The sequence below is a fragment of the Lentinus tigrinus genome, assembly GCF_003813185.1.
Source record: "Lentinus tigrinus ALCF2SS1-7 unplaced genomic scaffold L226scaffold_4, whole genome shotgun sequence".
Lineage (NCBI taxonomy): Eukaryota > Fungi > Basidiomycota > Agaricomycetes > Polyporales > Polyporaceae > Lentinus > Lentinus tigrinus.
Genome location: NW_027137913.1, coordinates 1177282 through 1203931, shown reverse-complemented (window position 1 = coordinate 1203931; position 26650 = coordinate 1177282). Strand labels below are relative to the sequence as shown.

The 26650-nt window shown below is 56.0% G+C and overlaps 9 protein-coding genes and 1 non-coding gene across 10 annotated transcripts; 6 read left to right on the top strand and 4 right to left on the bottom strand.

The window, feature by feature from the left end:
* Positions 1–42: 42 nt before the first annotated feature.
* Positions 43–1108, bottom strand: L226DRAFT_456156 (uncharacterized protein; the record flags this gene model as incomplete). The annotated part of the gene is made up of 2 exons (XM_067675279.1): positions 43–491; positions 550–1108. The coding sequence occupies 2 exons, from the start codon at positions 1106–1108 to the stop codon at positions 43–45; spliced, it is 1008 nt and encodes a 335-aa protein (XP_067539878.1).
* A 3295-nt stretch (positions 1109–4403) lies between these two features.
* On the bottom strand, positions 4404–5072 carry L226DRAFT_440192 (uncharacterized protein; the record flags this gene model as incomplete). The annotated part of the gene is made up of 2 exons (XM_067674813.1): positions 4404–4928; positions 4980–5072. Coding segments are annotated over 2 exons (618 nt in total), but the record flags the coding sequence as incomplete, so codon positions are not given.
* Positions 5073–6582: 1510 nt separating this feature from the next.
* L226DRAFT_480120 (ATP-citrate synthase) lies at positions 6583–11301 on the bottom strand. Its single transcript, XM_067676869.1, has 9 exons — positions 11152–11301; positions 10793–11103; positions 9765–10295; positions 9454–9715; positions 8450–9398; positions 7604–8398; positions 7356–7546; positions 7049–7299; positions 6583–6995 (listed from the first exon to the last, which is right to left on the bottom strand). Exons 1-9 carry the CDS (start codon positions 11162–11164, stop codon positions 6828–6830), a joined length of 3471 nt encoding a protein of 1156 aa, XP_067539876.1. The 5' UTR covers positions 11165–11301; the 3' UTR covers positions 6583–6827.
* A 134-nt stretch (positions 11302–11435) lies between these two features.
* Positions 11436–12243, top strand: L226DRAFT_246357 (uncharacterized protein). Its single transcript, XM_067673227.1, has 4 exons — positions 11436–11701; positions 11841–11924; positions 11973–12152; positions 12207–12243. Exons 1-3 carry the CDS (start codon positions 11547–11549, stop codon positions 12049–12051), a joined length of 318 nt encoding a protein of 105 aa, XP_067539875.1. The 5' UTR covers positions 11436–11546; the 3' UTR covers positions 12052–12152; positions 12207–12243.
* A 1173-nt stretch (positions 12244–13416) lies between these two features.
* Positions 13417–13498, top strand: L226DRAFT_t43. The gene has a single exon. It is a non-coding gene; the product is annotated as a tRNA-Gln (tRNA).
* A 361-nt stretch (positions 13499–13859) lies between these two features.
* Positions 13860–15367, top strand: L226DRAFT_531119 (NAD(P)-binding protein). Its single transcript, XM_067680013.1, has 4 exons — positions 13860–14100; positions 14178–14704; positions 14783–14901; positions 14958–15367. The coding sequence occupies exons 1-4, from the start codon at positions 13900–13902 to the stop codon at positions 15143–15145; spliced, it is 1035 nt and encodes a 344-aa protein (XP_067539874.1). The 5' UTR covers positions 13860–13899; the 3' UTR covers positions 15146–15367.
* On the bottom strand, positions 14968–17555 carry L226DRAFT_531118 (family S53 protease-like protein). Its single transcript, XM_067680012.1, has 7 exons — positions 17098–17555; positions 16774–17039; positions 16399–16726; positions 16138–16337; positions 15952–16086; positions 15423–15885; positions 14968–15369 (listed from the first exon to the last, which is right to left on the bottom strand). The coding sequence occupies exons 1-7, from the start codon at positions 17350–17352 to the stop codon at positions 15313–15315; spliced, it is 1704 nt and encodes a 567-aa protein (XP_067539873.1). The 5' UTR covers positions 17353–17555; the 3' UTR covers positions 14968–15312.
* A 1023-nt stretch (positions 17556–18578) lies between these two features.
* Positions 18579–20203, top strand: L226DRAFT_550775 (uncharacterized protein; the record flags this gene model as incomplete). Its single annotated transcript, XM_067682776.1, has 7 exons — positions 18579–18642; positions 18699–18783; positions 18846–19136; positions 19190–19225; positions 19285–19446; positions 19501–20003; positions 20110–20203. The coding sequence occupies exons 2-7, from the start codon at positions 18718–18720 to the stop codon at positions 20201–20203; spliced, it is 1152 nt and encodes a 383-aa protein (XP_067539872.1). The 5' UTR covers positions 18579–18642; positions 18699–18717.
* Positions 20204–23428: 3225 nt separating this feature from the next.
* Positions 23429–24661, top strand: L226DRAFT_543365 (uncharacterized protein; the record flags this gene model as incomplete). Its single annotated transcript, XM_067682196.1, has 6 exons — positions 23429–23539; positions 23575–23670; positions 23698–23971; positions 23993–24087; positions 24192–24332; positions 24353–24661. The coding sequence occupies 6 exons, from the start codon at positions 23429–23431 to the stop codon at positions 24659–24661; spliced, it is 1026 nt and encodes a 341-aa protein (XP_067539871.1).
* Positions 24662–25185: 524 nt separating this feature from the next.
* L226DRAFT_567445 (uncharacterized protein) lies at positions 25186–26511 on the top strand (the record flags this gene model as incomplete). The annotated part of the gene is made up of 2 exons (XM_067684032.1): positions 25186–25843; positions 25910–26511. The coding sequence occupies 2 exons, from the start codon at positions 25186–25188 to the stop codon at positions 26509–26511; spliced, it is 1260 nt and encodes a 419-aa protein (XP_067539870.1).
* Positions 26512–26650: the final 139 nt, after the last annotated feature.

Genomic DNA, 26650 nt, shown 5'->3' with positions numbered 1-26650 from the left:
GGTATGGGTCATTACGTCGAGTAGTCTACCCTCCCTCAGTCACTAGTACTCATCCCACTCAGCGCAAGTTGGACAACAGCACTCATCGTACGCGCTAGGGCGATAGTACCTGGGTTGAGGGACCCCGAGGTAGTCGACGATGTACTCGTTCGAGTTGTAGTAACGCTTTTTGAACCGCCAGGCGTATTTTGCAATTGATGACGTGCCCTCGTTGCGGGGCAACCCGTTCGTGCTGAGGGGAATGATCCACGAGTGTTCATCGGCGACTTGTCGCTGGAGATCCACGACAAAGGTGGTCTGGTCTCCTTTCGGGTTTGTGGAGAGAATCTTCGCATCCAGCATACGGAATCCCCGCCCGACGTACTTTTCCAGCGCGTTCGTCGTACGCGGGGAAGTATCCTTCGTCAAGACAGCGGAGCTATTCAGCTCGAAGGTTGCGTATGGGTACAAGGAGTAGGCAGCGTCGTGAGTGATCACGTTCATAACGCATGCTAGTAAGTCACAGGCGTCAGTGGGTTCTACGGCACTTCGAGACGATCGAACACATACTGGAATGAAAGTTGAGGATTGTCTCGAGCGGAGAGCGATGCCGAGGGCTAGGAACAACGAGCTGGACCTTCCGCGTCTCCGTGCCAGAGACATCCTGGACCTGCTTCTCGAAGGAGAGCACGTCGCCGACGACCAATCCTCCGTTATAGACTTCAGTCTCGCCCCATGCCTGACGTATCTTGATCTGCGCATCCACAGTGGCCCTCTGTGCCACTGTGGGTTTGTACGTGTATCCCTCCTTCTCCAGCCAACGCCCGATCTCGAGAACATCAAGCGCTTTCTGAACGTAGAGGTCGAGGTCCGATCCCGGGTAAAATGTTCTGTCAAAAAATTGCAGCGCGAACGATCCTGAGATGAAGAAGCGGGTGCGCGCCATGAGCGCACGGAAGGCGAGGGGGTCACTGAAGTAGTAGCCGAGTCTGCGATTGATGTTGTATGCGCGGGTAGCGAAGTCGACGGCGCCCTCCCGGATATCGCGACACACCCGGGATATGCGCGCGAACGAGGCGGGCGTGAGACACGAGAAGATGGTGTCGTAAACCGGGTGTCTGGCAAACATCTGCGCCACCGAAGGATTGATTATTCCCTTCGTGGACAGGTCTTCACTGGGGATATGGTGCAGCATCATAGTGACTGGTACCCGGGGATCACAAGCTACCAATAAATTTGAAGAATCAGAACTATGGTCGCTCATGATTTACGGCCGAGGACACTATACCGATGCTGTTTGTGTATCGTAGAAGTCTTTCGATTTTGTGCTTCGGCCTGTCCTGCTTCAGCTTGTGTAGGCTTGTGACATCAAGATGACGACGAGATGGTCGGAACGCAAGTTCGAGGTTGCGCTCAAGCGCTCAGTTTCGGTGATTGCAGACGGAAGCGCCCGAGATTTTCACTCCACCATGTTCGCTGTTCGGACAACGGACATGAGTTACTTGTACGTACACCTATCGAAAGGTATGTCAAGATGTCATCTTCAGACGGGTCCATCGATTCTGGCTGGTTCAAGCTCTGGGACATGTTTTAACAACAACAGGGCTTGGTTGCCATCCTCGTAGCGGCAAGTCCCTCCGAGACGATACGCCATTGAGTTCGCCAACAGTCGGACCTCGCCATCCCACCGCTGAAAGTATCGTATGCGTTCAGCGAGCCCATGCTCAAATAGGGATCGACGAAGACGCATAAATTTCCGGTCGTGGCCACCCCATATTGCATGAATCGTCCAGAGAATCGCCCTCGTCATGGCCCACAAGAACGACTTGCTCTCCCAGCCCACCCAGCCATTCACGCCGAAGAGCCTCGCTTGAACTGAACTCAGCTGCGCCTGCGTGGGCTTGCATTCGACGCAATGCTCGTGGCTGTTCGAGATAGCGAAGGCACCACTGCCGCTAATGACGGCGAGGATCCGGATCAGACCAATGGCGACAGTCTCGGGTACGAGAATCTTGGCTCGCAGTGCTTGTACCGGATTCCGCATCCTCAGCCCGAGGTCGTAGAGGCTTCTCCCGGCATGTGCGAAGAGTAGGGTGGAGAAGAACGACTGCATGGTGAGCACCACATCAAGCTTCGGCCAATGGCTCGGATTCTCATACAGAGCGAGGTACCCAGCGATAGCGACCACCTTATCGAGGATCCCCTCCTTGCCGACGTCCTGGAATTTGCCTCTCCGCAGGACGTCTTCGAACGTCCTGAGAAACTGCGTGTATGGTCCTATGATGGCGTTCGCTAACTCGTTGGCAGGGTGCTTCCTGTCGTTAGGAGTTGCAGGACCGAAGAGCCGTCCGTGAGGAGGGCGAGCGTGGCCGAAAAAGATGGTGTGCAGTGTGTTGACCGCAGGGGCGAACAGCTCCATTTGAATCAGCGGGTACGGTGCGCTAACGAGGACGCTCATGCCACCTTGCTGCATGAAGTCCGCGACGATACGCGTGGCATCCCAGTCCCAGTTGCCTCCTCCTTTGAGCCCCTCTTCAAGCAGGACGTTCCGGGTAAATATGTCCTTCATGATACCGAAGAACGATTGCAGCAGTATGGCAACCTGGGTATGGGTTTCGTATGGATGGATGTCGTGCCCGCTGACGAGTTCCACAGTGGACACCAAGTCCAGTGCTACAGCAGTCGTGCTGTCAATGTCGTGGAAGTTGAGGTCTGGAAGTGCCTGCCGTTCTCTGATTGCCGGAGGCTCGAGATAGAAGCCGATAATGGAGCATGCTGCTCTGTATATCCATCGATGGATCGTGGCTCTGTCCAAGACCTCGGTCCGTGTATGCGTGATAGGAAGACGGTGCGAGGTGACGAGGCTCCGGAAGATGCAGAGAATTGTCGTCAGCAGCACGGTGTACGCTCCCTCTTCTCTGCACGGCTGAATCAGAAACAACGACACTGCAAGACGGGTCATGGGAACCAGCATCCGTAAGGCCTGCTCCTCGAGAAGTTCTCCTTTACTGAGTCGCAGGTAGAACTCCAGCAGGAATGGCCCGTAGATAGCTCGAAGCTCGTGGCAAACCGCAAGACAATCCTTGGAGCCGACCTCGCAGCCGTCATCAAGCCACTCGCGGAGGGTCCGGTCTAAGGCGATGAGAGCGGCGTTGAGCGCATCGTAGCTCGAGTCTGATGCATTGTGATCGCGACCCCCTACGTACAGTATCACCTTCGCAAGTGACGTCAGGAGGGGAGGTATTGCAGGATTTAGAGGAATCCGTAGCATTGGTGTGTGGTTCTTCATTTCCTCGCCGTTTGCCTCGTCCTGTGCGATTGTCCAAGAGAGGGTGCAGATCGCCCATGCGAGCTGTCGGCGAGCTACGATATCTGCCGGCGATCTGACCAGCAAGTCTGGAAGTGTGGTTAACCAGTTGATTCTCCCAGACGGGAGCGTGAGCTTCCACTCAGGGAAAGCGACATCATGCAATGCAACGAAGATGACGGAGTTGATGGCATGCAACAGCTCGGCAGTCAAAGACTCGTTCGAGCTGGGAGTGCGTCGGTAACTCATGATACGCCGCAGGAGGATGGCCGTACCGCGACTGACCATGACCCAGTCACGACCGTTAGTGGGGATTGCCACCATGAGGACCCCAAGCCGGAGTGTGAAAGCCACAAGGGAGATGGATTGAAGGGTAGGAAGCTCTCCGAGAAGACGACGTATGAGTCCCATAGTGGCAACGGACAGGCGTGGAGTTTGTAACTTGCGGGACGATGTCAATCGAGTAGATGCGGTCCGTGCCAACGGATATGGGATAAAACCGCGGGCGTGGCTGCTTGGCATGATCGACCGATCCGGTGTTCCCTCTGCCTCCCCCTCCGAATCCAGAGAGGCGAGCGTCCGAACAACCGTCAGCACGTCACGCTGACGATCCGATTCCAGTTGGTCGTAGGGGAGGTTGTACCAAGATGTAAAGAAGTGCTCCAGGAGGGCGTATGATCTCTCTTCAATGAGTAATCGTTGGTGCCGGACGAGATCGGGGAACTCCATGATTATCCGGCCGAGTGGGCTCGAGTCCGACAGACGGCTCTCGTTGTACATGAGCCAACGCAATATACGCGCGTCGATCAAGCTAGTGTTCTCTGCGATATATGTCTCCTCGCCATGTCTAAGGGACAAAATGCGGAGTGCATCGTACTTGTGAGCTTTGAACTTCGCATCCGCAAGGTTGCGTGCATCAGATATTGGGTGGCTGAAACTCATGATGAGCAACACGACACTGGAACGAAGATTGAGAGACATACGCTGCTCTGATGAGGTCCCAGGCAACACCGATGGCTACAGCTAGCTGGCCGTACATTGCGACGGAGAGCGACAGTATCTGCCCGAAAAAGAGGGCGACTGAAGTCTTGTAAGGGCAGTCGGGGTAGATGTACGCCATCACGTTGGACGTGATATACAGGATGGACGTGGTGGCCACCAAGGCTGCAGCAATGTTACCGACGAGCTCGTTCAGGTCCCAGACGAACTCAACCAGCCCAACGAAGAACAGCAGAAGCGAGACGTGCAGGAAGATGGGTAGAATGGAGATCACAGTAGGTAATTTCCACTTGTGCATTCCGTCAATTCGATACTGACGGCGTCGCGCTCCCATGTTCGGGACAGGCGAGAGCCCAGCGAGCAGGTAATTGACCCATTGCTTGGCTAGTATGGTAATCAACGCCGCTGCGAGACTGATGACTAGACTCGAGAACCAGTATGCATTAACCCGAACCGCGGATCCAGTGACCTTGAACGCAGGAGGGACGGGTGGTCCAGAGCCCGAGCCAGCCGACTCAGACCCGTTCCTCGCGGCCTTCATCTCTAGAAGAATGGCCCGGAGCAGCTCGGCAGAGTCGTCGACTTTGAGGTTATGCGAGGACTCCACCACGAACGTTGTCACGACAGCGGAAAAGAGAGCAGCCTATTGGAGTCATTGTGAGCTCGCGAGCAGGCGTGTAGTATGAAGGCGTACGAAGATGAGTATGGAGTCAAGGTCATCCTTCCATGCTTCTACCATCTCCTTGTCCTCCTCGAGAGTATGTTCTACATACATGGACCACATATCCTGGCTGCCGTTTAGACGGGCTGTTTGTTCCTTTCCCTCCTCATCAGCCGGAGACGGTTTCTGGGTACAGGTTGAGCTACGTTATCAGCAAAAAACCGCACTACTGAACGATTCACGAAAGGTGTACCTCTGATTCCGGTTCTTGGTCTTCGGATGAATCCGAAGCTGCATGATCACTTAGATCATCATCCTGAGAGGAGAATCGTTATCAGTTAATCTCGGCACGAATATCGATCAAGCTTACCGGGACAACTAGATGAGAACTAGGCAGTGGCTGCTGTGGCGTCGGGATAAAGGGCGTCCAAGCCCCAACAGATGCCATAGATATGGGGGTCGCATTTGGCACAAAACTGTTCCAAGGACTGAAGAACGTCGGTAGACCGACAGACGATGCCCAAGGTGTGCTCGCGGTGTGGGGGACAGATGTCCCTGTCCTCACAGTGTTCGCTCCCCAAGAGCTATCGGACGAACTGGAGGGCGAGTATACTCGCGGTGGCACGACAGGCGTCCAAGCATTAGACGACGAGGAGCCAGCATAGGCGGTCGATGCGCTGTGCTGGTGTACGGATGGAGTGCCAGGCTCGTGGGTGTCCAGAAGACCGACATAACTCGGGATTACAGGGGAGGGGGACGGGGACGGGGACGGGGACGGGGACCCCGGCATCCCCGGCGGAAAGCGGACACGGCGAGGTTCTGTCCGGGGGAGGGATACCCTCGGTCGTTCGACATCCTCGGCGACCATCGTCAACCCTGAAAACAAGAGAGATCCGCGCGGTACGCTCAGGCTGGCGGTGTGTTGCCCGTCGTCAGCGCGAGTCAAACCCTCAAATTCCTGCAGTTCCTTGTTCTGAGGACGGGGAGACCGCGGATCGTGCTCAGCGCTGGGAACAGTGTCCATGCCATAGACCTCCCGAGATGTGGTTGGCGTTGGATCATAGTCGTCGAATCGTCCCGGAAGCGATGCCTGTCTCAAAGGCGTACCAAGTTCGATTGCGTTCCATTCATCCGGATGAGGTGGAATCACCGGAGGTTCCTCCTCGTTGTGCCAGTGCTCGTGAGGACCAAGGAAGGGTGTTCGCATGTTCCAGTCGGATGATGGCAAAGCGTCCTGTTTCGTCAGGAAACATAAGCCCTTACACTGTATGATGCTACTTTGAAGACTCGTACCATTGCGCACTATCGTCGAGGGACAGAGAGACGCAAATGATGGCATCGCCTCGTCCACCGTGGGTATAACGGGTCCTCTGGTGACGCCAAAACCACATACACGTGCTGTGTGCGCTTTCTGCATGAAAGGGCTGAAGTCAGTACGTCTATCAGTCATGCTCTGCATGGGTGTAAGTTAAGAAAACAGGCTTCATGGGAGTGGTTTAGGGCGACTCACCGCAACCGGACTCAACTACAGTGTGTGGGCGTCGCAGACCGACGGTGAGTGTTATAAGCGCCTAGTAGCCGCATATTTCCGGGCCGCTTCGGCGCAAAACATCAATCGCACACCGAAGATGATGCAAAGAATCTATAGTGTCATTATATTTCACAGGATAATGGAGTACATCGAGCAACGCATGAGGACAGGGATGATTGTATGCTGATTGAAGAATGGTCGTAAGAGAGGATCGTGGAATCGTATCGACGTATGTGTGATTATTGCAACAAGAACTTTTAGAGAGCGAGCACTTCCCCCTCCAACAGTTCGTAACCCGGAAATCCGCAAAGCACGAGCAACAAGGCGATCTAAGGCGAGAGCTGGGCCGCTCACTGCATCTTCCCGAGCACGCGCGGCTGCGCCATGTCCGCCATGTTGATGAAGATATCGTCGGCGGGGTGGCGGTAGAGCGGTGCGCGGAGGCGCTTCTGGTCGAGGTGGTGGCCGATGAAACCGATGCTGCGGCCGAGCACGAACAGGCCGTTGAGCGTACCAATCTACAGACAAGTCAGCGACTATACAAGACACGCATGAGTTGGGGGAAGCGCACCTTGATGTACTCATCAGCCTCCTCCGGCGTGAAGGCGCCGCTGTCGCGGAGCAGGTCGACGAAGCAGACGGCGATGCAGCCATCGACGTTGAGGATGAGCGTATCCTTCTTTGACGTCGTCACCTTCTCGACCGCGAGCGCGTAGTCGAGCAGGCTGTGGCTCGGGAAGTGCTTGTGCACGTACTCCTTGACGAGCTCGACACGGAGATCAGGGTTGTTCACGCTCTTGATCTTGTGGCCGATACCGCTGACTGTATCACGACGGTCAGCACGAACATACAAGAGGTGAAGGACGGAAACCACGTACTGAGCTTGTTCGCCTTCCTGCAGCTGTCGACGAACTCACGCGGCGTGAGACCAGTGTCACGCGCGTTCGAGAACATGGACGCAGCCTCATCGAGCGCACCACCGAAGCGGGAGCCGATCGTGAGGAGACCAGACGCGAGCGAGGAGATGAGGTCCTTGCCCGCACGAGTCGCGACGATCGTGTTCATGGCACTATTACCCCAATCAGTTAAGAGCCACTCGCAGAATACAGAAACGAGGAAGACTCACCCAGAAACAGCCGGACCGTGATCAGCAGTGAGCATGAGCACCATCTCGATGAACTTGGTCGCCCATGGCGGCAGACGGCGCTTGAACCAGAGCAAGCTGACGACACCACCGACACCGATGTCCTCCTTGAACACGTCCGAGATACGCATGCCAGCGTACAGAAGCTCCTGGCCACGCTCGTCAGAGATGGTGGAGATGAACGCCGCAGGTTTCCGGATGAGACCGAGCTCCTGCGCCCACTTGTAGTCCATCGGAATGACAGGGGGCTCGCGCTCCGGCTGGGGCTTGATCGCACCGGTCGAGACAAGGCGCTCGTACGTCTGCTTGAGGACCTCGGGAAGGTCTTCGAAGGTGTCGGGGACGATGAAGCCCGCCGCGCGCATGGCAGAGTTCTTCGCATCCGCAGTCTCGAGGTCCGAGTTCGCCATGGAGCCAGCGTGACCGAACTGCACCTCGGTCGTGAACATCTTCGCGCAGGTACCGATGGCCCAGGCAATGATGGGCTTCTTGATGGTGCCCTTCTTGACGGCCTCGATGACACGGTACTCCTCGATACCACCGACCTCGCCGAGCAGAACGAGCAATTTGCACTCCGGGTCCGCCTCGTAGCGGAGCAAGTGATCGATGAAAGTCGAGCCGGGGTAGCGGTCACCACCGATGGCGATACCCTCGTACGTGCCGTTCGTCGTGAAGGAGAGGATGTTGTTGAGCTCGTTCGACATACCACCGGACTTCGAGACGTAGCCGACGGAGCCAGCACGGTAGAGCTTGGAGGAGATGATGTTGTCCATCATACTGCATATCTACGTCAGCATAAGAGTAAGTGAACAACAGAGGTAGACTCACCCTCCGGAGTTACCGATACGGAAGCAGCCAGGCTTGATACCACCAACGGTCGCAGGACCAATGATGAGGACGCCCTTCTCCTTGGCGAGGTGGAGGATCTCGCGCGCGTGCCTCTCAGGGACACCCTCAGCAATGAGCGCAATGCTCTTGATCTGGGGGAACTCGAAGATCTCGAGCGTGCTCGAGTACACACTACGCGACGAAGCGAAGTTAACGACGACGTCGACATCGGGGTGCTTCTTGACGGCATCCGCAACGCTTGTGTATACGGGAAGGAGCGTCTCCTTCGTGCCCCAGTAGAACTTTTGGATGTGGTGGCCACCGAAGGGGTAGATCATCGCAGCGACACTAGGCGTCTGGCGGCCGCAGGAGTAGTCGAAGTCGAGCATACCCTGGATCGCACGTGGCTGGAGACCGTACACGAACGAGCGGGTCTGTGCATCGAAGGGGCGGAACCACGGGCGCGAGTGGCCGCCGTCGGTCTTATGGTCAAAGCTGACAATTTGGTCCTGGGCCTGCGTACGCTCGCCGTCGGGGTGAATCGTGCCCACGGTTGGCTCGGCCTCGAGGTTCCTGCTGGACGCATCACCCTTGGGTGAAGGCGGGCTGATGGGAGTGGCAGCGATGGAGTGGATGTTCGACTGCTTGCTAGAAACCCCGAGTGCGAGCGGAACGATGGCGGTGATGTGGGTGTCGGGGCCGTAGACCTTGATGGGGACACCAAGAGATTCGCCGAGGAGGCGCATAGCCTTCAGGCCCTCCTGGTAGTTAGGTCCACCACGACGGACGTAGATTTTGACCTGGTGGTTAATGAGGGGAGTCTTGTATTCCTTGAGCGCACGGATGATACCCTTGAAGGTAGCCGCAACGTTGGTGAAGTTGGCGATACCACCACCGATAATGAGGATCTTGCCGTCAGGGCGAGGAGTGCCGCGGGTCATGAGGTCAACTGCAAGGCAGCGTCAGACAATCCATTATGAGCCGAGAGCAGCACGAGTACTCACGGATGGTCTTCGCATACTCGTACGTCTGACCCTCGGAAGGAGCACCAGAGTACTCGCCATAGTTGGCGAGCTCGTGCGCGAAGCCGTGAGCCGCGATGGCATCGGAGTAGACGACCGAAGCACCACCACCAGCGACCATCGTCCAGATGCGACCCTCAGCGTTCAGAACAGTGAGCTTCAGCGAGGCACCAGTAGAAGCATCGAGCTTCTGGATGTATGCCTCCTCCTTGGTCAGGTCACGACCGAAAGGAGCGGGCCAGACCTGCAACACTGTCAGCACGAAGTGTGAATTCGCTCGAAGAGGGACGTACCATTGGCGGGCCACGGTCAGCAGAGACAGTCTTGCCCTTCGTCGTCGTGGCGGCGGGGCCGCTCTCGTACACGGACAAGTCACGGGCAATCGCCCACTTGGGTCCACAGATGGACTCAGCGGTCTGGTCCAGCTTTGCGGCCATGTCGAGGTAGTGGATGGTGGGTTGGCCGCCGTTGACCCCATCGAGGACGACGAGGGGGTTAATCTCGAGGTAGGCGAAGTGGAGGTCGACGTAGACGGAGTAGAGGCGGATGAGGAAGTCGACGAGAGTCTCTTTCTTGGAGGCGGGGACGTGCTTAAGGAGGGTGTCGGCGATGACTTGGCGGGAAGGGAAGGGCTTGCCGACAGGGAGGCTGAGCTTGAGGGCCTTGGCGTCGACATCACCAATATCGACACCACCTTCGTGGGTGAAGAGAATGTAATCGCCCTCCCGCTCGGAGTTGATGCAGACGTAGTATTCAGCATCCGAAGGGTGAGGAAGGAACGGCTCAACGATGAAGTTGTTCAACGTGCCGGTCACAGACTCGACCTGGATGAATTTGCGATTAGCATATGGTTAGGCCTCGCGCGTCGATGATAGCAGGAAGCATCTGCTGCATCGCCAGCAGGTTTCACCCAAAGGCAACACAACTGAATGGGCACGTAGGTATATGCGCCACCCGGCGGTAAACATCGCCCAGAAAGCCCAGGCACGTTGACTTGCAAGTTGGATTTCTCCCGCATACAGACGGCACCGATCAAACGTAAAAGCAGCCGGTACCTTTCTGCATCGAGGATCTCGGATCGGTACCGCGTGGGCAGAACGCGGTACGGTGGAGTCACGTGTCCCCATATAAAACGCGTCTAAGCGACCTCGCGTCGTGCGCGAGCTTAAACGCGTCGTGATCCATGAGGTGAAACGGAGAGCAGAAGGTGTGAAGTGCAGGGAACGGAGAATTAGCAGGCGCAGCGTGTCGCGCAATCGATCTCGCACGGCGGCGCCAGAGAGATAGAAGCGATGGAATGGGCTGGGCAAGACGCGCTCACCTTCTGGGGCTTGCCTGCCCTCTGCTGGATCCACTGCTTCGCCTCCTCCCAAGACTTGTTGAGTGCAAGAAGGCCGGCCTTGCCACGACGCTTGATGAGCTGATCGGGCTTCACGACGAGCTTAGTCGTGAACACCCAGCTCGGGAGCTGGGTGTCGGGCGTGATTGCGTTCGTTGCAGGGTCCCATGCGATCTGCGCGACCTTGGGAGACGGGTAGACAAGTTTAGTGGCTACCTGCGCGGAGGGGTCGACAGCAGGTGCGCGCTCGAGCCAGTACGCGAGGATGAGCTTTGCGTCGTATTCACGGATGGCTGATCGGAGTCAGCGATATATGCGGGTGTCTGGTCATGCATGCACACCTTTCGAGGACATTTTGGACGACTATGAGGAGACGGAGGAAGGGGGATGATGGGGGAAAGCAGGAGAGGGCGAGGGCGGCTGTCTGGACAGGCCGTTGACGGTATTTAAGGCCTGGAGAAGGTTAGGCGGGTGTCGAGGTCGCCTCACTTCAGAAAATACGGATGGGGGCATCATGGATCTCAGATAATGTACCTTCCATATCCGGCGCTTTCGCATATAGCCCCCAAATTTCGCACGAGGCGTCTATCTCGTCCCGTCATTCTTATTGGCCCGCGCGACATTCGCTCGTACGACCTGCGCTGCACAGCTCTCAGTCCAGCGACCGCCAGACATCCTGCCAACGACGACGTGCGCGTACGCCGAGTCTGACCATCGCTTTCTCGTCCCAGAGTAAATGATGAAACACGTTCTGTCTCCATCTTGTCCCTGTCCATTGCATTTCGCTCGTGGCGCGGCACATGTCGAGGCATGGACACTTCCTTTACGGAATAGCAGTGAGCACCTGTTCTCCGCTTGTCTCGGCCAAAAGGTGTGTTGTCGCCGCTGTAGGTATGCGTCCATATTATGTCACACAAGCGATTGGCACAAGCTGAGTTGTTGTGTCCAATCTGCCTCCGCCCACCCCGGTAGATAGTGCGGTGCCCCGTTATCCTCACCGAACTCGTGTGCCTGACCGCATCCTGTATAGCTACTTGTTCGTTCGCCCCGTCGAGAGCACTGTTCAAGGTCTGCCTAGGGGAGACGAGACCGCACCGCGAATCGGTATTTTATCGTCGGTGACGCTTCTCTGGACATGTCGCGATATTGACGCCGTCTCCAGTGCGGGCCAAATCGCGGCGTTGGCCATGGTTTATGGGAAATCTCTGTCACCGGCATACCTCGTATTATTTTGGGCCTGATTGTGGTAGCGGATGTCCTTCGCATTCCGTCCGGCTTTGACTCGCGCCTCTGCTCCGAGGCCCGAGGGCGTCTTCGAGGAGATTTACGGGACCGATTCAGAGTAAGTACAATGGTATTGATTATGACATCATACAACTTATCCGGGCATGTACAGATGCGGCCGAGTTTTACGACATAATCAAACAGATTTACGAGGAGTCTCCTCTGTTACCTACGTCCAAGGACAGCCAAGGACCAAAGATTGATTGCTCAATACACGCGTCGAGCGTTTGTCACGGCATAAGTCTGCGCGCACGACGAAGGTTCGGGTCGTCCGGCCGTCTACCTACTCACACCCGGCTCGCCGCTACTCCGGGTTCCGAAAATGTGATTTCGTAGTCTTGGTGCGTTGGGTAATCCTTTCTCAATCCCACTGAACCGCCACCGTGTATACAATCACGGAATGTCATGGCGCGTCGTGCTAGCTACGCTTCGTCATGCTTCAGGCAGACCTCGGCCACTGGTCGGTGTTTCAACTCAATCGGGTGCATGGTTAAGGATCTCCCGACTGCATCATCTCCGTGCTGGAGCACTAAGTACTGAGTTGCCGGACTGCTTCGTGGCGGCAATGTCACCTCGTCGATATCGATCTCGATGGCCGCTGGACAGGACTTCCCGCCTGCGTAAGGTTTTCCGCCAGGTCAGTACCGCTCCTCTACATCCCCCCGTCGTCCGAGTATTTGGGCACTGCCTCATATATTCCTCAGCATTCTCATTCGGCCCTATGCCGAATTCAACGATGAGTCTCGCACGCATAGGTGAAGTTTATAATCATGACCACAATTCCCGCTTCAAGTGACATCACTCAACCAGTTGCGACTCGACGCAGCTGCGCCTGTCAAGATATGCGTAGGACGCAGCGTCGGGCTTCTTCAAGTCTGGTCTCTGCGATCCGTCACAGGTTTCCGGGAGCGTTCATGGCGCCTGACGCACAGTAGCTTGGGACAGACCAAGTGTCCTTGTCGTTCTTGTTCTCTCTACGTCCCAGGGAAAAAGTGGAATAGTATATATGTCGAGATCGCGATACAGGTTGCACCTTCTGCTGACATGTCTCAGGAATTTGCGACGTGTGCATCCGGTGTTTCCTTCGTGTGGACTACGCATCGGCATGCATATTGGAAAGCAAGGCCCAGTGCGATCATCCCAGTGTCGAAGCTAGTATTGTGAGCGTCGCCCGGAGGAAGGAGGCCCTCATGAACAAGGCGGTTTGGCGATAGACACGTACGCCTGCCGCGGAGGACTGGAACTCCCGGTCCCATTCGTCATGTAAACAACCGCAGACGTGCCAAAATGCCGTCACCATTTGCTTGCGAAAGGAGCCATGCGGCGCTATAGTGTAGTGGTTATCACTTGGGATTCTGAGCAATGGATGTTCCCAAAACCCAGGTTCGAGCCCTGGTAGCGCCTTCAATGAGTGTGCCAGTTGTTAGTTTTGTTGCACCAGTCAGATTCGAGGCCCTCATAATAAGTATGTAGTTTTGTTCGCTTTTTCATGATCTTTGTGGCTGCCGGCCATGCCCTCGGTTGTATCATCGTCTGTTATGACTGAATCATTGGCAGTTCAACTGCGCTATCTCACACCAAAGGTGCTAGTATAGTAAGTAGTACTCACACAGACGAATGACATCATGAAAACTGTTCGCGAAGATAGAAGCATATCCACCGGCCTCTCCGAATTTGTAACCGCAGAGACTTACTCAGCACTTACCTTCCAGCGGTACCGACGTTCAAGCAACAGTATAAAGAGCACACTCATCGAGAGTCGTGCACCTACTGCGACACAAAACTTCTAGTCCTCATTATTCGACATGCCAGCCATCACGTCTGGGAGGGTCCTCGTCACCGGGGCGAACGGCTACATCGCGGTGTGGATTGTCAAGTCCCTGCTCGACGCCGGGTTCGCAGTGCGCGGCACCGTGCGCGCTGAGAGCAAGGCGACGTACCTCCGCAAGCTATTCCAGTCCTTTGGGGACAAGTTCGACGTCGTCGTCGTCCCGGACATGACCAAGGTCCGTACCCCCCTTTGCCCTCGCCGACCCCAACCCGAGCTCACTGACACTCCATCGGCGATATCGATATCTTGCAGGAAGACGCGTTCGCGGAGCACGTCAAGGACGTCGACGCCATCGCACACACCGCATCTCCCTTCCACATGAACGCCGTCGACCCGGACGAGATCATCGGCCCCGCCGTCGCCGGGACGCTCTCCGTGCTCAAGGCGGCACACGTCCACGGCGCCGCCGTGCAGCGCGTGGTCGTCCTCTCCTCCACCGCGGCGCTCTTCCGCACCACCACGGAGCCGGTCGTGCTCGACGAGTCGGCGTGGAACGAGCAGGCGATCGCAGAAGTCAAGGAGAAGGGCCGCGACGCGCCCGCAGTCGCCAAGTACCGGGCGAGCAAGACGCTGGCGGAGCGCGCGGCTTGGGACTGGTACGAGGAGAAGAAGAAGACGGGGGCGGTGGGCTGGGACCTCGTCACGCTGAACCCGCCATTCGTGTATGGCCCGATCCTGCACGAGTGCGCCCGGCCGGAAGAGCTGAACCAAAGCATGCGCGATTGGTACCATATGATCGTCGAGGGCAAGATCGACAACGAGACGCTGGTCAATGGAGGGTACGTATGGCTGCGTCTGCTGACATGCCGTGTTTCCCATGAGCGGTGCTGATTGTGAGCTTGATATACGCATCCCAGGGCGATGTATGTCGATGTCCGTGATATCGCACAGGCGCATACTCTTGCGCTCCTCAAGCCGGATGCGGGCGACAATCGCTTCATCATCTCTGCGGGGCCCTACAAGTGGCAGGAGTTCGGTCAGTGTCCATCTTTGCTAGAGATAAGAACGAGACTCACACCTCGCTTCTCGCAGCTACTGCGGCCCATAAGTTCAGCGAGAAGCTTCCTGCGGGCGTCAGTTCGTTTGACCCCTCGAAGGCGACGCACCTTCTGCAGTACGACAACAGCAAGGGCATCAAAATCTTAGGCCTCAAGTACCGCAGCATCGACGAGGTCACCAAGGACTCGCTCGAGGACTTCAAGACTCGGGGATGGATCTGAAGTCGCACGAGGGTCTGAACATGATCAATTGTACGAATAATACGTTGTCCGTTGCAATGTCCTATACTCATCAGTGTCCAATGACGACCGTATGAACGGCCGAGGCGAACGTGTCCGATACCAAGTCCAACCTTTGGTAACCAGTGTCCTCAGCACGACGAGCCACATCACAAGTGCAGCAGGGAGAGCAACTTGTGGAAGTTCGGTGTGCCGAATCCAGTGACCTGAAACCCGGTGTCAGCAACACTGCGGACGAGAAGATGACACCGCGACGCACCGGATCCCAACCCTTTGTAGCTTTGAAGCCTCGCGGAGCATCCGTGGACGAGCACTGAATAGAGCTGTTCCCGATCGTGATGTCGGTGAACGCCTTATGCCCCTTCGCGTACAACCACGGGTTCAAAAACCCAAGCGGCGAACGTCCCTTCGCCAACAACCTGTCATTTATGAGCGCAAGGATCGACCCGACCGTTGGGCTGGAGGCACTCGTGCCCGTGACCGGGAAAAAGATACCCTCGTAAACGAGGAAGTTATCCGCCTTGGCGGCAATGTCGGGGAACGCGCGCCCGCTGGTGTTGAATCGACCTTCATTTCCGTTTTCCTTGCCGTGCGTCGCGAGCCAGGCGGATACGGCGGCGTCTTGGTAGGAGGGGCGGGCGTAGTAGTTGGAGAACCCGCCACCGGAATGGATCCACGCTTCTTCCGGGGAGAAGCTCTGCGTGCCGCCAACAGAGGTGACGCTATACGTGGAAACCGTCCTAGTGAGTACAACAGATAGCTGGCGAAGATGAGAGATGAGAGCTCACAATGGACAGTCAGAGGGGAACATGGGCGAGAACAGAGTCTGATTGGTTCGACCGCAGCCGACGCCGCTGTCTCCCGCTGCAAAGAGGATCGTCGTACCACGCGCGCCCAGTTGCGCGTACGCTTGACATGCTTTGCTGTTGGAATCGGTCAGATTCCATATCGCATGCGAGGTTTATCAAACGTACTCGACCAGATCAAACGTCAGGCTGCTTTCCGAGGACCCGTAGCTTGTGGTCAGCACGAGAGGCGGGTTGTCCAACGAGAGTAGAAAGTTGATTTCGTCGAAGAAGCCAAACAGGTCGCCGTCATGGATGTCGAAGCCTCCGAAGTAGTAGGTCACGTTCACATTGGTAGCGAGGCCGACCGTGTATTGAATGTCCAGTTCCTGTAAGAGTACACAGCCGTCTCAACGAATTGCAGTCGGGAAGAGATCAGGGTGCACGCACCCCTTCAGACACCGAAGGCGCAGTGGGGTCGTTCACGCCGCCGTCAAAGCCGACGAACGTGTAGTTCGTGTTCGGGTCCATGTCCGGGCGGTAGGTCTCCAAGAACACCTTGAGGAAGTCGGTGTGGGCATTGTTGCCGAAGAACCCCGTGACTCCGAGAGAATTGTTCTTCTGCGTGGCTGGCGTCCGCGGGATACCATACAGCTCCTGGAGGCAAGGGATGGTGGTATTGGTGGTGCTACATGCCGACAAAGGGTTGCGCTGCATAACACTGTGGAAGGAACGCTTCTGCTTCGGCGCGGAAGAGAGCTCAATATAGGACGGGAAACTACGAACGTAAGTGCTTTGCTCTCAAGAATACCGATGGTGACTTACGAGACAGTAGGGTGTACGAGGTCGACGTGGCCTTGCAGAACCTCAGGCAAGGAGTAGGACAACGTCCGCACGACGTTCTTGCCCGCGTCTCCCTGTGTGAACGTGGTGAAGTTTGCGTCGAAGAGCTCGTTGGCCTTGCTGACAGGAACTTGGATGCTGATCCAGTCTCCGGCAGGAGATAGGGTCGTTGCGGTGAGGCCGTTCTCCTGCAGCCAAGCATTGATGGCATCTTTTGTATCAGACTTTGGCGACACCAAGTCCTCGACCTGACATCAGATGAGTATATAAACAATTCAGGGGAAGAATTCGGTCACCGTCGCGTACCTCCTGCTTGGTCAAGTGTTGACCATACTTCGAGCTCGCGGGGTCGCTCACGCTGTAGAGCGCGTCTACCAGGCCAGGTGCATTGTCCTGCGCAAGTGCGAGACGTAAGGTGATCGTCTGTTCGGGAGATGCAGGGCCAACGCTCGTGAATCCCTGGGGCGCAGCGTTCAACTTTTCATGAACGCGGAAGTTCGCCGGTGCCATCGCGCAGACAAGCCCGAGAAAGACAAAGGGGAGGAAAGTCTTCGCGAGCATGGCGGGACCGCTAGCAGACGATGACCGCGACGGGCACCTTAAGTGCGTGGTGGTGGGTCGGAAAAGGATCCGCGGGGCAAGGGTTATATATGAACTGACATGCGGATGAAATTGACAGCAGGCTACGTTGCCCATGTGCTAGAGCCTAGCTCCGGGCGATGATTCTCCATCTTCTTTTGAAATGCCGTAAATACGTGTGTTAATCACATACATCATTCCAACACGGCGAGCTGCAGCCGTCCCCGGTTGACGCATGGTCAGTATGTCAGGATGAGGGAGCCAAGGAAGTTAAGGTTCGCGGCCTCGGTCAAGTTCGGTCGATGTGTCCGAGTACCCGGCGTCTGTGAGGGATTTAACTCCGGATATAACCATGACTGCGACCATAGGGTCCCTGCGTGTACACGAGGTCGTGAGCAGCTCCTTTGAAGGGAAGCGAAGTAGCCGTGTAGGCCGGGTGCCGGATGAAGTTGCCTCGAGACTTCGTTGAAGATGCACCTCGCGAGGGTTTCATGCCAGGTTGAGAAAGGCTGACAGATTATCGACTTACTCAAACTGACAAGCTCCTAGCGAGGAGGGTTCAGAAGTTGGCTACCGGACGCCATGGTAGATCTCGGCTGTTGCACAACTGCTGTGGGTAGCACTAATAGTACTGATGCCTTCGTCGTTTGGAGCTCTTTCACCAGGGTTCTGCAGTATGCATCTGAGACCGTAAGACATCATCTGTAGATCGTTTTTAGGGCGATGTTGGGCTCGAGTAACCATGGAGATAATCGACCAAGCAAGGCAGGAGGAGGAAGGGCGGACACCAATACCGCCTTCAAGACGCTTGATGAATGGCACTGTTACATACCACTGCCACGTGGCGGATTACCACTCTCAAGTTTCAACCACCGTGACTCGGAGTTCGGCATCTCCTCAGCCTGTCCTTCCTCTGCAAGTTTTGAACGTAAGTCCTTACTGGCCTGGAGGGCCGCGATCTGGTTTCTGCTGAAGTCGAATTGAGGTTAGTCGGTTCCATTTATCATGACAGTACTACTACTAATTTTGATTCATGAGTCCGTACGTGACGGGCAGTGGCTGATCCCAATGTCAGGACATAGAAAGTGTACGGTGACCGCGGAGAGCACGTCTTGCGTGAACATGAGGAATCAGCACTGTGAGCGTCTCACGTCTCCCTGGCGGTCGGACTCATCGGACAATAGACTCCGCCGGGTAAACGCCATCAGCTTCTCAGACGAAGGCGTTGGCAGTCAGTACAAACTCGTAACTTGAACCAAACCCTGCTTCAAGGTGCAGTGTACCATGTTTTACAACCCGCGGTTCCTAGGCTAATCCTTCATACACAGTCTAATCGCCAGTCGGACCATGTCGGGAGATTCCGTCCAGATCCAACCCCAAACTCCTTGGCTTCGTAACAGTGTATTGCCAGACGTACGTCTTCCCCGATCTCCTAGTCGAAGCTTCAGGTGTTCATATAAATACGCCGAGGCCAGCCGGAAGAGGCTGAGGGTGACGGACGATCTAGCACTATCTACGCTCAGACCCACGCAAGTTACTCAAGTCACTCGGCCTATGGGGGATTCGAAGACAGTCCATACCATGATGTTCCTTCGGGATATGTCCCGGTGTACCCGGGTGTGTATCCAGGAGGGCATGTCATTACGCCTCAAGCCGTTGATATGCCGCAAGCCTATGGATATGGGTATCCGAGAGTCCCTCCTGGCGGACGACCTCTCTCGGGGGGCGCTGGTACCACGGATGCACAGAATGCCAGGTTACGTAACGTGAGTCTTGCAACCCATCAGTACAGAGTTGCTTCATAAATGGTACTTTCAAGGACGATGCAAGCAACAACAGTGATGCTGGCGCGAAGGTGGGTCTAGCCACGGCGCATCGATGCCGTAACAACCCGTTCACCAGTGATCGTTGCAGCCACAGCGGAACGACGTCCCGCGAGCTTGGCCAGAGCCGCCCCCGATTGCTTCCGCCGTACCGGGACCGGACATGTGGGCGATGTATCTCCAACAGACTACCCCGGGAGACAAGGAGGACATGGAAGCGTGGAATGTTGACCTTGACTCTGACCTCATCTTCGTGCGTTGTCATCGTTCCAACTTACCATGTTCTAACTGGTGAACTGTTGTATAGGCTGCGCTTTTCTCTGCTGTTCTCACGACATTCATCGTCGAGAGTTCCAAGAGCTTACAACCAGACAACTCTGAGGAGTTGCTGCGAGCCATTCTGTTGCAAGTTCAAACAAGCCGGAACGGCACCACAGTCGTCCCTGCTCCCTTCAAGTTGGCTCCGTCGGCTGTTCGTGTCAACGTCTACTGGTTCTGCAGTCTGGTAATCAGCTTGTCCGCCGCGCTCATCGCCATCTTGGCGAAGCAATGGCTAAACTACTTGCATGCTGGACTATCGCCGATCCCTGCCACTCGCGCCCGATACCGTCAATTCCGAATCGAAGGTACACAGAAGTGGCGACTACCTTCAGTTATCTCTTTCATCCCCATCATGCTACATATCTCGCTCCTCCTCTTTTTCGTCGGCCTCGTCGAGTTTGTTTGGCCGCTCAACGAGGCTGTCGCCGTCTTCACTTCCGTCCTTGTGTGCGCTATCGTAACAGTGTACTTTGGTGCAAACATCTTGGCGTACCTGTACCCGGATTGTCCTTACAAGACATCGGCGACCGTGTTCGTTTCCCAAGTACTCAGGCGCTTAGCCGAACTGATTCGAGACGTCTGTCTTGCTGTGGAGTCGACGTGGGCATCATTGTACACTCGCTGCCGTGCTTTCCTCCGCGCTCTCATCCAACGCTCTCGTTATGACTCCTCGCGGTCGGTTCATCTAGATATCCCTCTCGCTTCCATACGTCGTGTCGGCACATTTATCCCAGAGCGGCAACCACGCACCTTCGAATCCCTCCGTCTACTATCCTTTCGCGGATTCGAGGACCATTACATCTCCAGGAATACGGACGTGTTGGACGTCCACATCTTACAATGGCTACTTCGACACAGACATCATCTTAGCAACCTCGACCAGCTGCACCAGACGATCCTCTCCTTCCCTGATCTCATTCGCCACCGGAGACTGTTCATCGCTGACGGGGTGTACGAGTTTCTGGAACAACGTCTCACTTCGCTGTATCCCGTTGGCACGTCGTTCCCCGATCTATCCTCCGAGCAGCAAGAAGCCGTGACAGCAATCATGCGCACACTGGCGTTTCTTCACACAGAGGCTGACGTTCATGGGCCCGAGTACTTCAACATCAAGGAAGAGGGCCAGCCTGCCAGTGGTATCCCTTGCGTAACCTTGCAATCACGGCCCTCCAGAATGATGACCACCTCTCCGAGCCTGTCAGCGCTCCTGAAGCATTTGCTCTCCGACTCTGCGCTGTCCTCTCTCCCAGTCAGCACGGCTGCATACACGCTCAGGCTGTCTGCCACTCTCAACATGCGAGAGGTACTGTCGCCCGACCGGATTAGCCGCGAGCGAGTTGCCGAGACGTTCATGCACCACCTCGGACTGATACCCCTCACACCCTTCGCTACCTTCCATCCCCCCGCGTCGCCCACCGAGTACCTTCATGCGATCAATTCAGTCATCTATCTCGCTCTCCACGACATCGCAGACCCTTGCCGAGAGGGCACCTCGCACGCCATTCGGTATTGGCTGAACCAACTTACGAACATTTCAATTCGAGTCCCGCTGGACAGCGGTGCGCGCATACAGATCTTCTGGGCCGTCTGCGTCCTAGCATGGGCTCTTCACTATCAGGACGATTATCGCATTGTCAGGCCACGTATCCCTAGGCTGTCGAGCATTCAGCCGCTATTGACCCCGCTAGCGGAGTTATTGGACGCAAACCAGGACCCCGCGGTGGTGACCGCGGCCGTCATTGGTCTAGATCAAATGCTCTTGACAAGTGGTGGGCTCGGGTCTAAGGATGAAAGAGAAAGGAGCACTCGGGATGCGCTATGGACGACTCTACGCACCACATACCCTCGATTTGTCTCGCAGCTGTACGACAAGCTTTTGAATGGTGTAGTCGGCAGGGACGCCACCTTGGAGAGGTATCTAGTGCCCTTCGCCCGCATCGCACTTCACCTGTCGTTCGGTCAATCTGGTCTTGAGCCACGTGAAGCCGAACGGTTGAGGTCCCTGCCTGCTTCGATCCTCCGTATCTTCTGGTATATTCTCCCACCTAACCCCACTGCCCCCCGCCCTCACTATGATATCTCCCATCTACCCACAACGGATCAGCCTCACCAGTCCCGACGGTCTACAATCAGCACGAGCGAGCTGCGAGGATGGGTCTACAGAGCCGCCTGTCGGTTTGTCGAGCTCGCATGTGGTGCGCCGAAGAGTCCGGGGGAGAACTACCCTCAAATGTCGTCGGAGCTCGTATACGAAGACATTCGAAGCTCCGAGCCTATCGCGAGAGGGTTCGTGGCTGCCATGCAGGCTATCAGTACCAACATACAAGCCCGTGGAACGGAGGACAGTTCGGACATCCGGGCGGCATTTGGCGCAATCACGGAGCACCTCTTCTATGCGGCCCTCAGTGGGAAGCCTCTCGAGCACGAGGAGGCTGACTGGGCAAGGCCACTCCTGGCGACAATCCTCGAGGAGCGCGGTTTGCAGCGCATGGTATCAGCGACTGCAGACCTGATTCGAGGTCGGCCGTTGCGCGTCGCCGTGCGCGTCCTCTCAAATATAATCTACACGAATAGCCTGAAACGCCCAGATGTCACCGACACCCGCAAGTTCCATACGAGGGATGTGGACGTCGGTGCCAGTTGGAGAGTCGTGAGGGCGCTCGCATATGCCTATCCCGATTTCCTTCAAAGGCTGGAGGATCGACTGCTGAAAGGGGAGACGCTTGGGCGAAGGACACTCATGGAAGTCCTCTCAATCTCCGGGTTACTCCTGATATGCTATCAATTCCCTCGACACGGTGGAGACCCGACTTCGATTGACCTAGACATGGTCGACGAAGTATTGTCCTTCGTCTCGACAACTCTGTCTCTGCGAAACCGTATCCAACACACCAGTAGTTTGCCTCGCGGTGGACCTCCCACTGGTATGGGACTGGCTACAATTTCGCCTTCGAGGCGACTCGCCAACGTACAACCGATTACCGCAGCATTATGGCAAGGACCGTCAAGGGTGGTTCCTGAGGACCACCCAAGGGCCATGCATGCGTTCCTCGCCAGTCCTGAAGCACTAGCCATCAAACTCGTCCGCATCCTGGCTGTCCTAGGAGACTCGACTGTGTCTATGACTAATCAGAGCGAGGGGCATACGGGATGCGAGCGGTGCAGGATCACCGGACTTGAAGCTGAGGCTCTGCGTGTCAACCTCTCAGTATTACGAGAGACCATGGGAGAGCAGGTGCCCGAAGTTATTGTCAGAGTAGTCGTATGGACATTGCATATGCTGTGGGGCGGGAAGGGCAGAGTGTTCGGAGACCTCCGGAGGGAGCTGCTCGAACACGATTTCGCCTTCCGTCTACGATGCTTCCAGCAGCGCAGAGACGAAGTGGGAGTCATAGCAAACATGCTAGCTCTTCGTCTCCGCGGTACGGAACGCCATAGGAGGGGAACACCCTTGCGGTTGTTGCAAGGACCAAGTCAGATAGTAGCTGTAGCGTGATGTGTTGCAGTACCTTCATCATACTGTTTTGTCAGAATAAATTTTGTGTCTTCCTGTCATCACCACTCACCAGCAGTGTTGTTGACTCGCATCGCTCCTATGCCATTTGGATTGCTCGATCGTGGAAGTCGCCAACAGTGCTATGAGCGCTTCCAAGCCCCCCGGTTGTCGGATTTTGCCGGTTGTCAAATGCAATTACTTACCTCCTACCACCTACCACCATCTACATCGACGTCGGCTGACTCTCCTACTTCAGCAACCTGCTGACGACGGCAAGTAGCCTACGGGAAGCCGTGAGGTAGGTCACACATCATCAGAGCCGAGTTCACTCCAAGTACCTCGTTCGCTGTCATCATTTTCTCCTGCTTACCATGATTTGGCCTAACCACGTTTGCCAGGGTCACCGATGAAGACGACAATGGAGGTAGATCCATCATCCAATCCGGGGTTGGAACTGTTTAGAAGGCACCCTATCTACGACCACATCTTCTCCTACCTCATGCCCCTGTCGCTGACGCGCATGGCTTCTGTTAACCGCGCCGCGCCACCCGCGCGGTCACCAAGGACTTCGCTGCCAGAGCGTACAACATCAACCGGAGGCTCTCGCAGTTCGTGAGCGACCCGCTCATTTTCTGCTCGCTCATGGCCCGTACGCACATAGTCATTTCTGGATCGTTCGCGCTGTAGTTCTTCGACCGGACGTACTACCCAGACTCGGACCTCGACCTCTACCTGCATCCCGACTACAATATCATTGACGTCGGTCGATACCTTAAGCAGGAGGGATACAAGTTCATCCCCAGGTCTTGGCAGCTTCCGGCCTACAAGGACGAAGCAGAACACGTTTGCGCAAACATCGACATAGACGTGGACGACATCGAAGATCAGACTGAGGCGTCGATCTTGTACTCCTTAAGGAGCTTGCGCGAGGTATATACATTCAAGCGCACTTCTCAGGATGGTGAGGTGCGCGTGGCCCAAGTCATCGTATCTCGGGTCTCGCCCCTAGCGTCCATCCTCGACTTCCACTCCAGTATGCTCAGCCGTTCTATGCCTTTCTTCGGAGCTAACGTGCTTGTCCTTTAGCCTGTGTCATGAAAATCATCACATACAATGCTGCGTATTCATCATACCCATACGCAACGTTCGAGCGCCGCGACGCGCTTGTGGTGCACCTGGAGTCTCAAACTCAGGATGCGCTCGCCAAATATTCCGCCAGGGGTTGGCGCGTGCCCGCGAACCCCTCTCCGCTAAACAAGTTCTTGGTACGTTCGGAGCCAGGCAACCCTCTCTACTCGCCCTGGCTTTCATCAACACCCCGCGTTGGGTCTGTGACAACAAGTCGTGGGTCATACAGCTCGACATGGACGGTGTCGTGCCTCCGCCTCTGCCGTCTGCCTCCAGTCAAGACCCGGGATGGGACCCAGTCGCCGAGTGTGGCTGGCAACTCTACATGATCAAGTGGTCGTCCGAGGTGAAGCTCGCGTTTGACACCATCAACGCGACAGTCTTCCGCTGGCGGTACACGGCGCCGAGCGCGGAGTACATCGAGAGCTTGTTCCCGTTCCTGCGCAGCCAAGGAAGGATGGAACATGCCAAGATACCAGAAGGTAAGAAGCGGGAAGATATCGCCGATGCATGGACATGGTGAGTTCTCCGCTTTCGCTTCGAAAGGTTGTTTCTGACTGTATTTTTAGGTGGGATTTCGTCTTGCCAATGCTTCGTGAGGCATACCTTGCGGAGAAGCACGAAGATGCCCCGACGATGTATCTGCGTAGACGTTGGGCGCAATAGATCGTACCGGTATGCTCTATGTCGTCGTAACCGATTTTTGGAGTGCTATGATTGACGGCTTGATTAAGAACGCCTTCGGACTCGACATGTAATCCTGCTTTGTCACAATTCTGCTCATATTCTGCTTTGACGACTTTCCTTTGACCGATGAAGTCCATCGATTATTATTGCCTCCACCCAGATTCGACTTGAACAAAGCCACGCGACAAAGGGCCTCGCACAACATAAATAAGCGCGTGCAGGATGAACCGTCCATCCCGCAGGTTTTTCTCAACCATCCATCCCTCAGACATCCCTCAGACTACTAGGTAGGTCAACTCGTCTCCGAATAAGTTCATAGCAACACACTAAGTTTCCCCGAACATTCCCTCGCAGACGATCATGGCACTTCACAGGTTGCCCGCCAGTGGCACGTCCGCGGTGACGAAGGGCATCCTCAATCCTGCTGCGGCTCAAATGTTCACCAGACATCTGGTGTACGACAACCTTTTTTCGCGCCTCACGCCTGGCTCATTCGCGCGCATGTCCGGTCTGTGTCGCGAAGTCCGGGAGGCCACCATCGACTTCGCCACTCGCGCGTACGACATCGACCGGAGCCTCGGCCACTACTTCAGTGACCCCGTCGGCTTCCGCAAATTGATGGCGCGCACCTACCTCCTCATCTCCGGGTCTTTCGCGCTTCAATTCTTCGACAGGACCGTTTTCCCGGGATCGGACCTTGACCTCTATATCCACTATGATGTCTACGACTCCGAGTGCGAACGGATCCTCGAGGTCGGGCGCTGGCTGGAGAAAGAGGGATACACGTACAAGCCTGATCCGGGCCAGGAAAGCACACTCGACGGGGAAGTCCAGGAGCTCGAGGTAGTGGATGCAATGCTCCAGCGCTATGGCGAAGGACTGGCCGTTGCCGATGTGTTCGCCTTCGAGAAACACGTCTCAAACGATCTTAGAGAAGAGGTTGTGCGCAAGATCCAGCTCGTGATTCCTAGCAGCAACCACCGCTCCCCACTCCAGACCATCCTCAACTTCCATTCGAGTGAGTAGTGCTCCTCCGTCTAGTACGACGCGTTCTTGTCCCGCTGAATGCACATTACTTCCGTAGCTTGCGTCATTAACGTGATCACGCACGACGCAGCGTATTCGCTGTACCCCTACGCCACCTTCGAGCTGAGTAGCGCTCTTGTACTTACGCGCGACAAGTCAAAGCGTACGAAAGCAGCACTCGATAAATACGCGTCACGCGGCTTTCGGATGCTCGATCCGCGGTCTCCCTCGGCGACCTTCGACGCCCAGGAAGTAGCGCATTTCTTTGTCGGGCTCCATCGGCAGGTGGACGATGGTCACTCGTGGGTCATTCCTTTTAGAAACGCCGCCAAGACGTTGCCTCAGGGATCGCCACTCGAGAACGACGATGCCCACTACAACCGGGGCGAAGATTTCCAAAAGAACGAGCAGATGCGTCGTGTTCGCGGGGACCGTGACCACGGCAAGTACGGGGATGACGACTACGGAGAGGAGTACGAAGACGACGAAGACGAGTACGAAAGCGAGGAAGATGAGGATGATGCTGACCAGTGTGACGAGGACGATGACGAGGACGAGGACCGGGATCCGATCCCGGAGTGTCGTTGGCGGCTTTACGGAGATGCGCTTCCCCTCGTCGACTATGTTGGGGCGCGAGGGCAATTCGGGGACGAGTACTGAGCATATTGAAGTACCAGGCGAAATTGAAAGGATCGAAGACCATTGCCCAGACGGTGTATGTAGGACATCTATCACTGTATTTTGCGGGGAAATTGGCACTTTGCGTGCCTCGTCGAGCCTTACCATGACAGGTGGGACA

Coding starts and splice junctions, on each gene's coding strand:
- L226DRAFT_480120 (XM_067676869.1), bottom strand. Junction 8,399..8,449: donor CGTATCGGTAACTCCGGAGG/GTGAGTCTACCT, acceptor GTAGATATGCAG/TATGATGGACAACATCATCT. Junction 7,547..7,603: donor CACGGTCCGGCTGTTTCTGG/GTGAGTCTTCCT, acceptor TTGGGGTAATAG/TGCCATGAACACGATCGTCG.
- L226DRAFT_246357 (XM_067673227.1), top strand. CDS start 11,547: ATGATGAAACACGTTCTGTCTCCATCTTGTCCCTGTCCATTGCATTTC. Junction 11,702..11,840: donor GTGTGTTGTCGCCGCTGTAG/GTATGCGTCCAT, acceptor CATCCTGTATAG/CTACTTGTTCGTTCGCCCCG. Junction 11,925..11,972: donor CCGCGAATCGGTATTTTATC/GTCGGTGACGCT, acceptor CGCCGTCTCCAG/TGCGGGCCAAATCGCGGCGT.
- L226DRAFT_531119 (XM_067680013.1), top strand. CDS start 13,900: ATGCCAGCCATCACGTCTGGGAGGGTCCTCGTCACCGGGGCGAACGGC. Junction 14,705..14,782: donor GAGACGCTGGTCAATGGAGG/GTACGTATGGCT, acceptor TACGCATCCCAG/GGCGATGTATGTCGATGTCC. Junction 14,902..14,957: donor CTACAAGTGGCAGGAGTTCG/GTCAGTGTCCAT, acceptor CGCTTCTCGCAG/CTACTGCGGCCCATAAGTTC.
- L226DRAFT_531118 (XM_067680012.1), bottom strand. CDS start 17,352: ATGCTCGCGAAGACTTTCCTCCCCTTTGTCTTTCTCGGGCTTGTCTGC. Junction 16,727..16,773: donor CTCGTACACCCTACTGTCTC/GTAAGTCACCAT, acceptor TTACGTTCGTAG/TTTCCCGTCCTATATTGAGC. Junction 15,886..15,951: donor TTCCCCTCTGACTGTCCATT/GTGAGCTCTCAT, acceptor TTCCACGTATAG/CGTCACCTCTGTTGGCGGCA.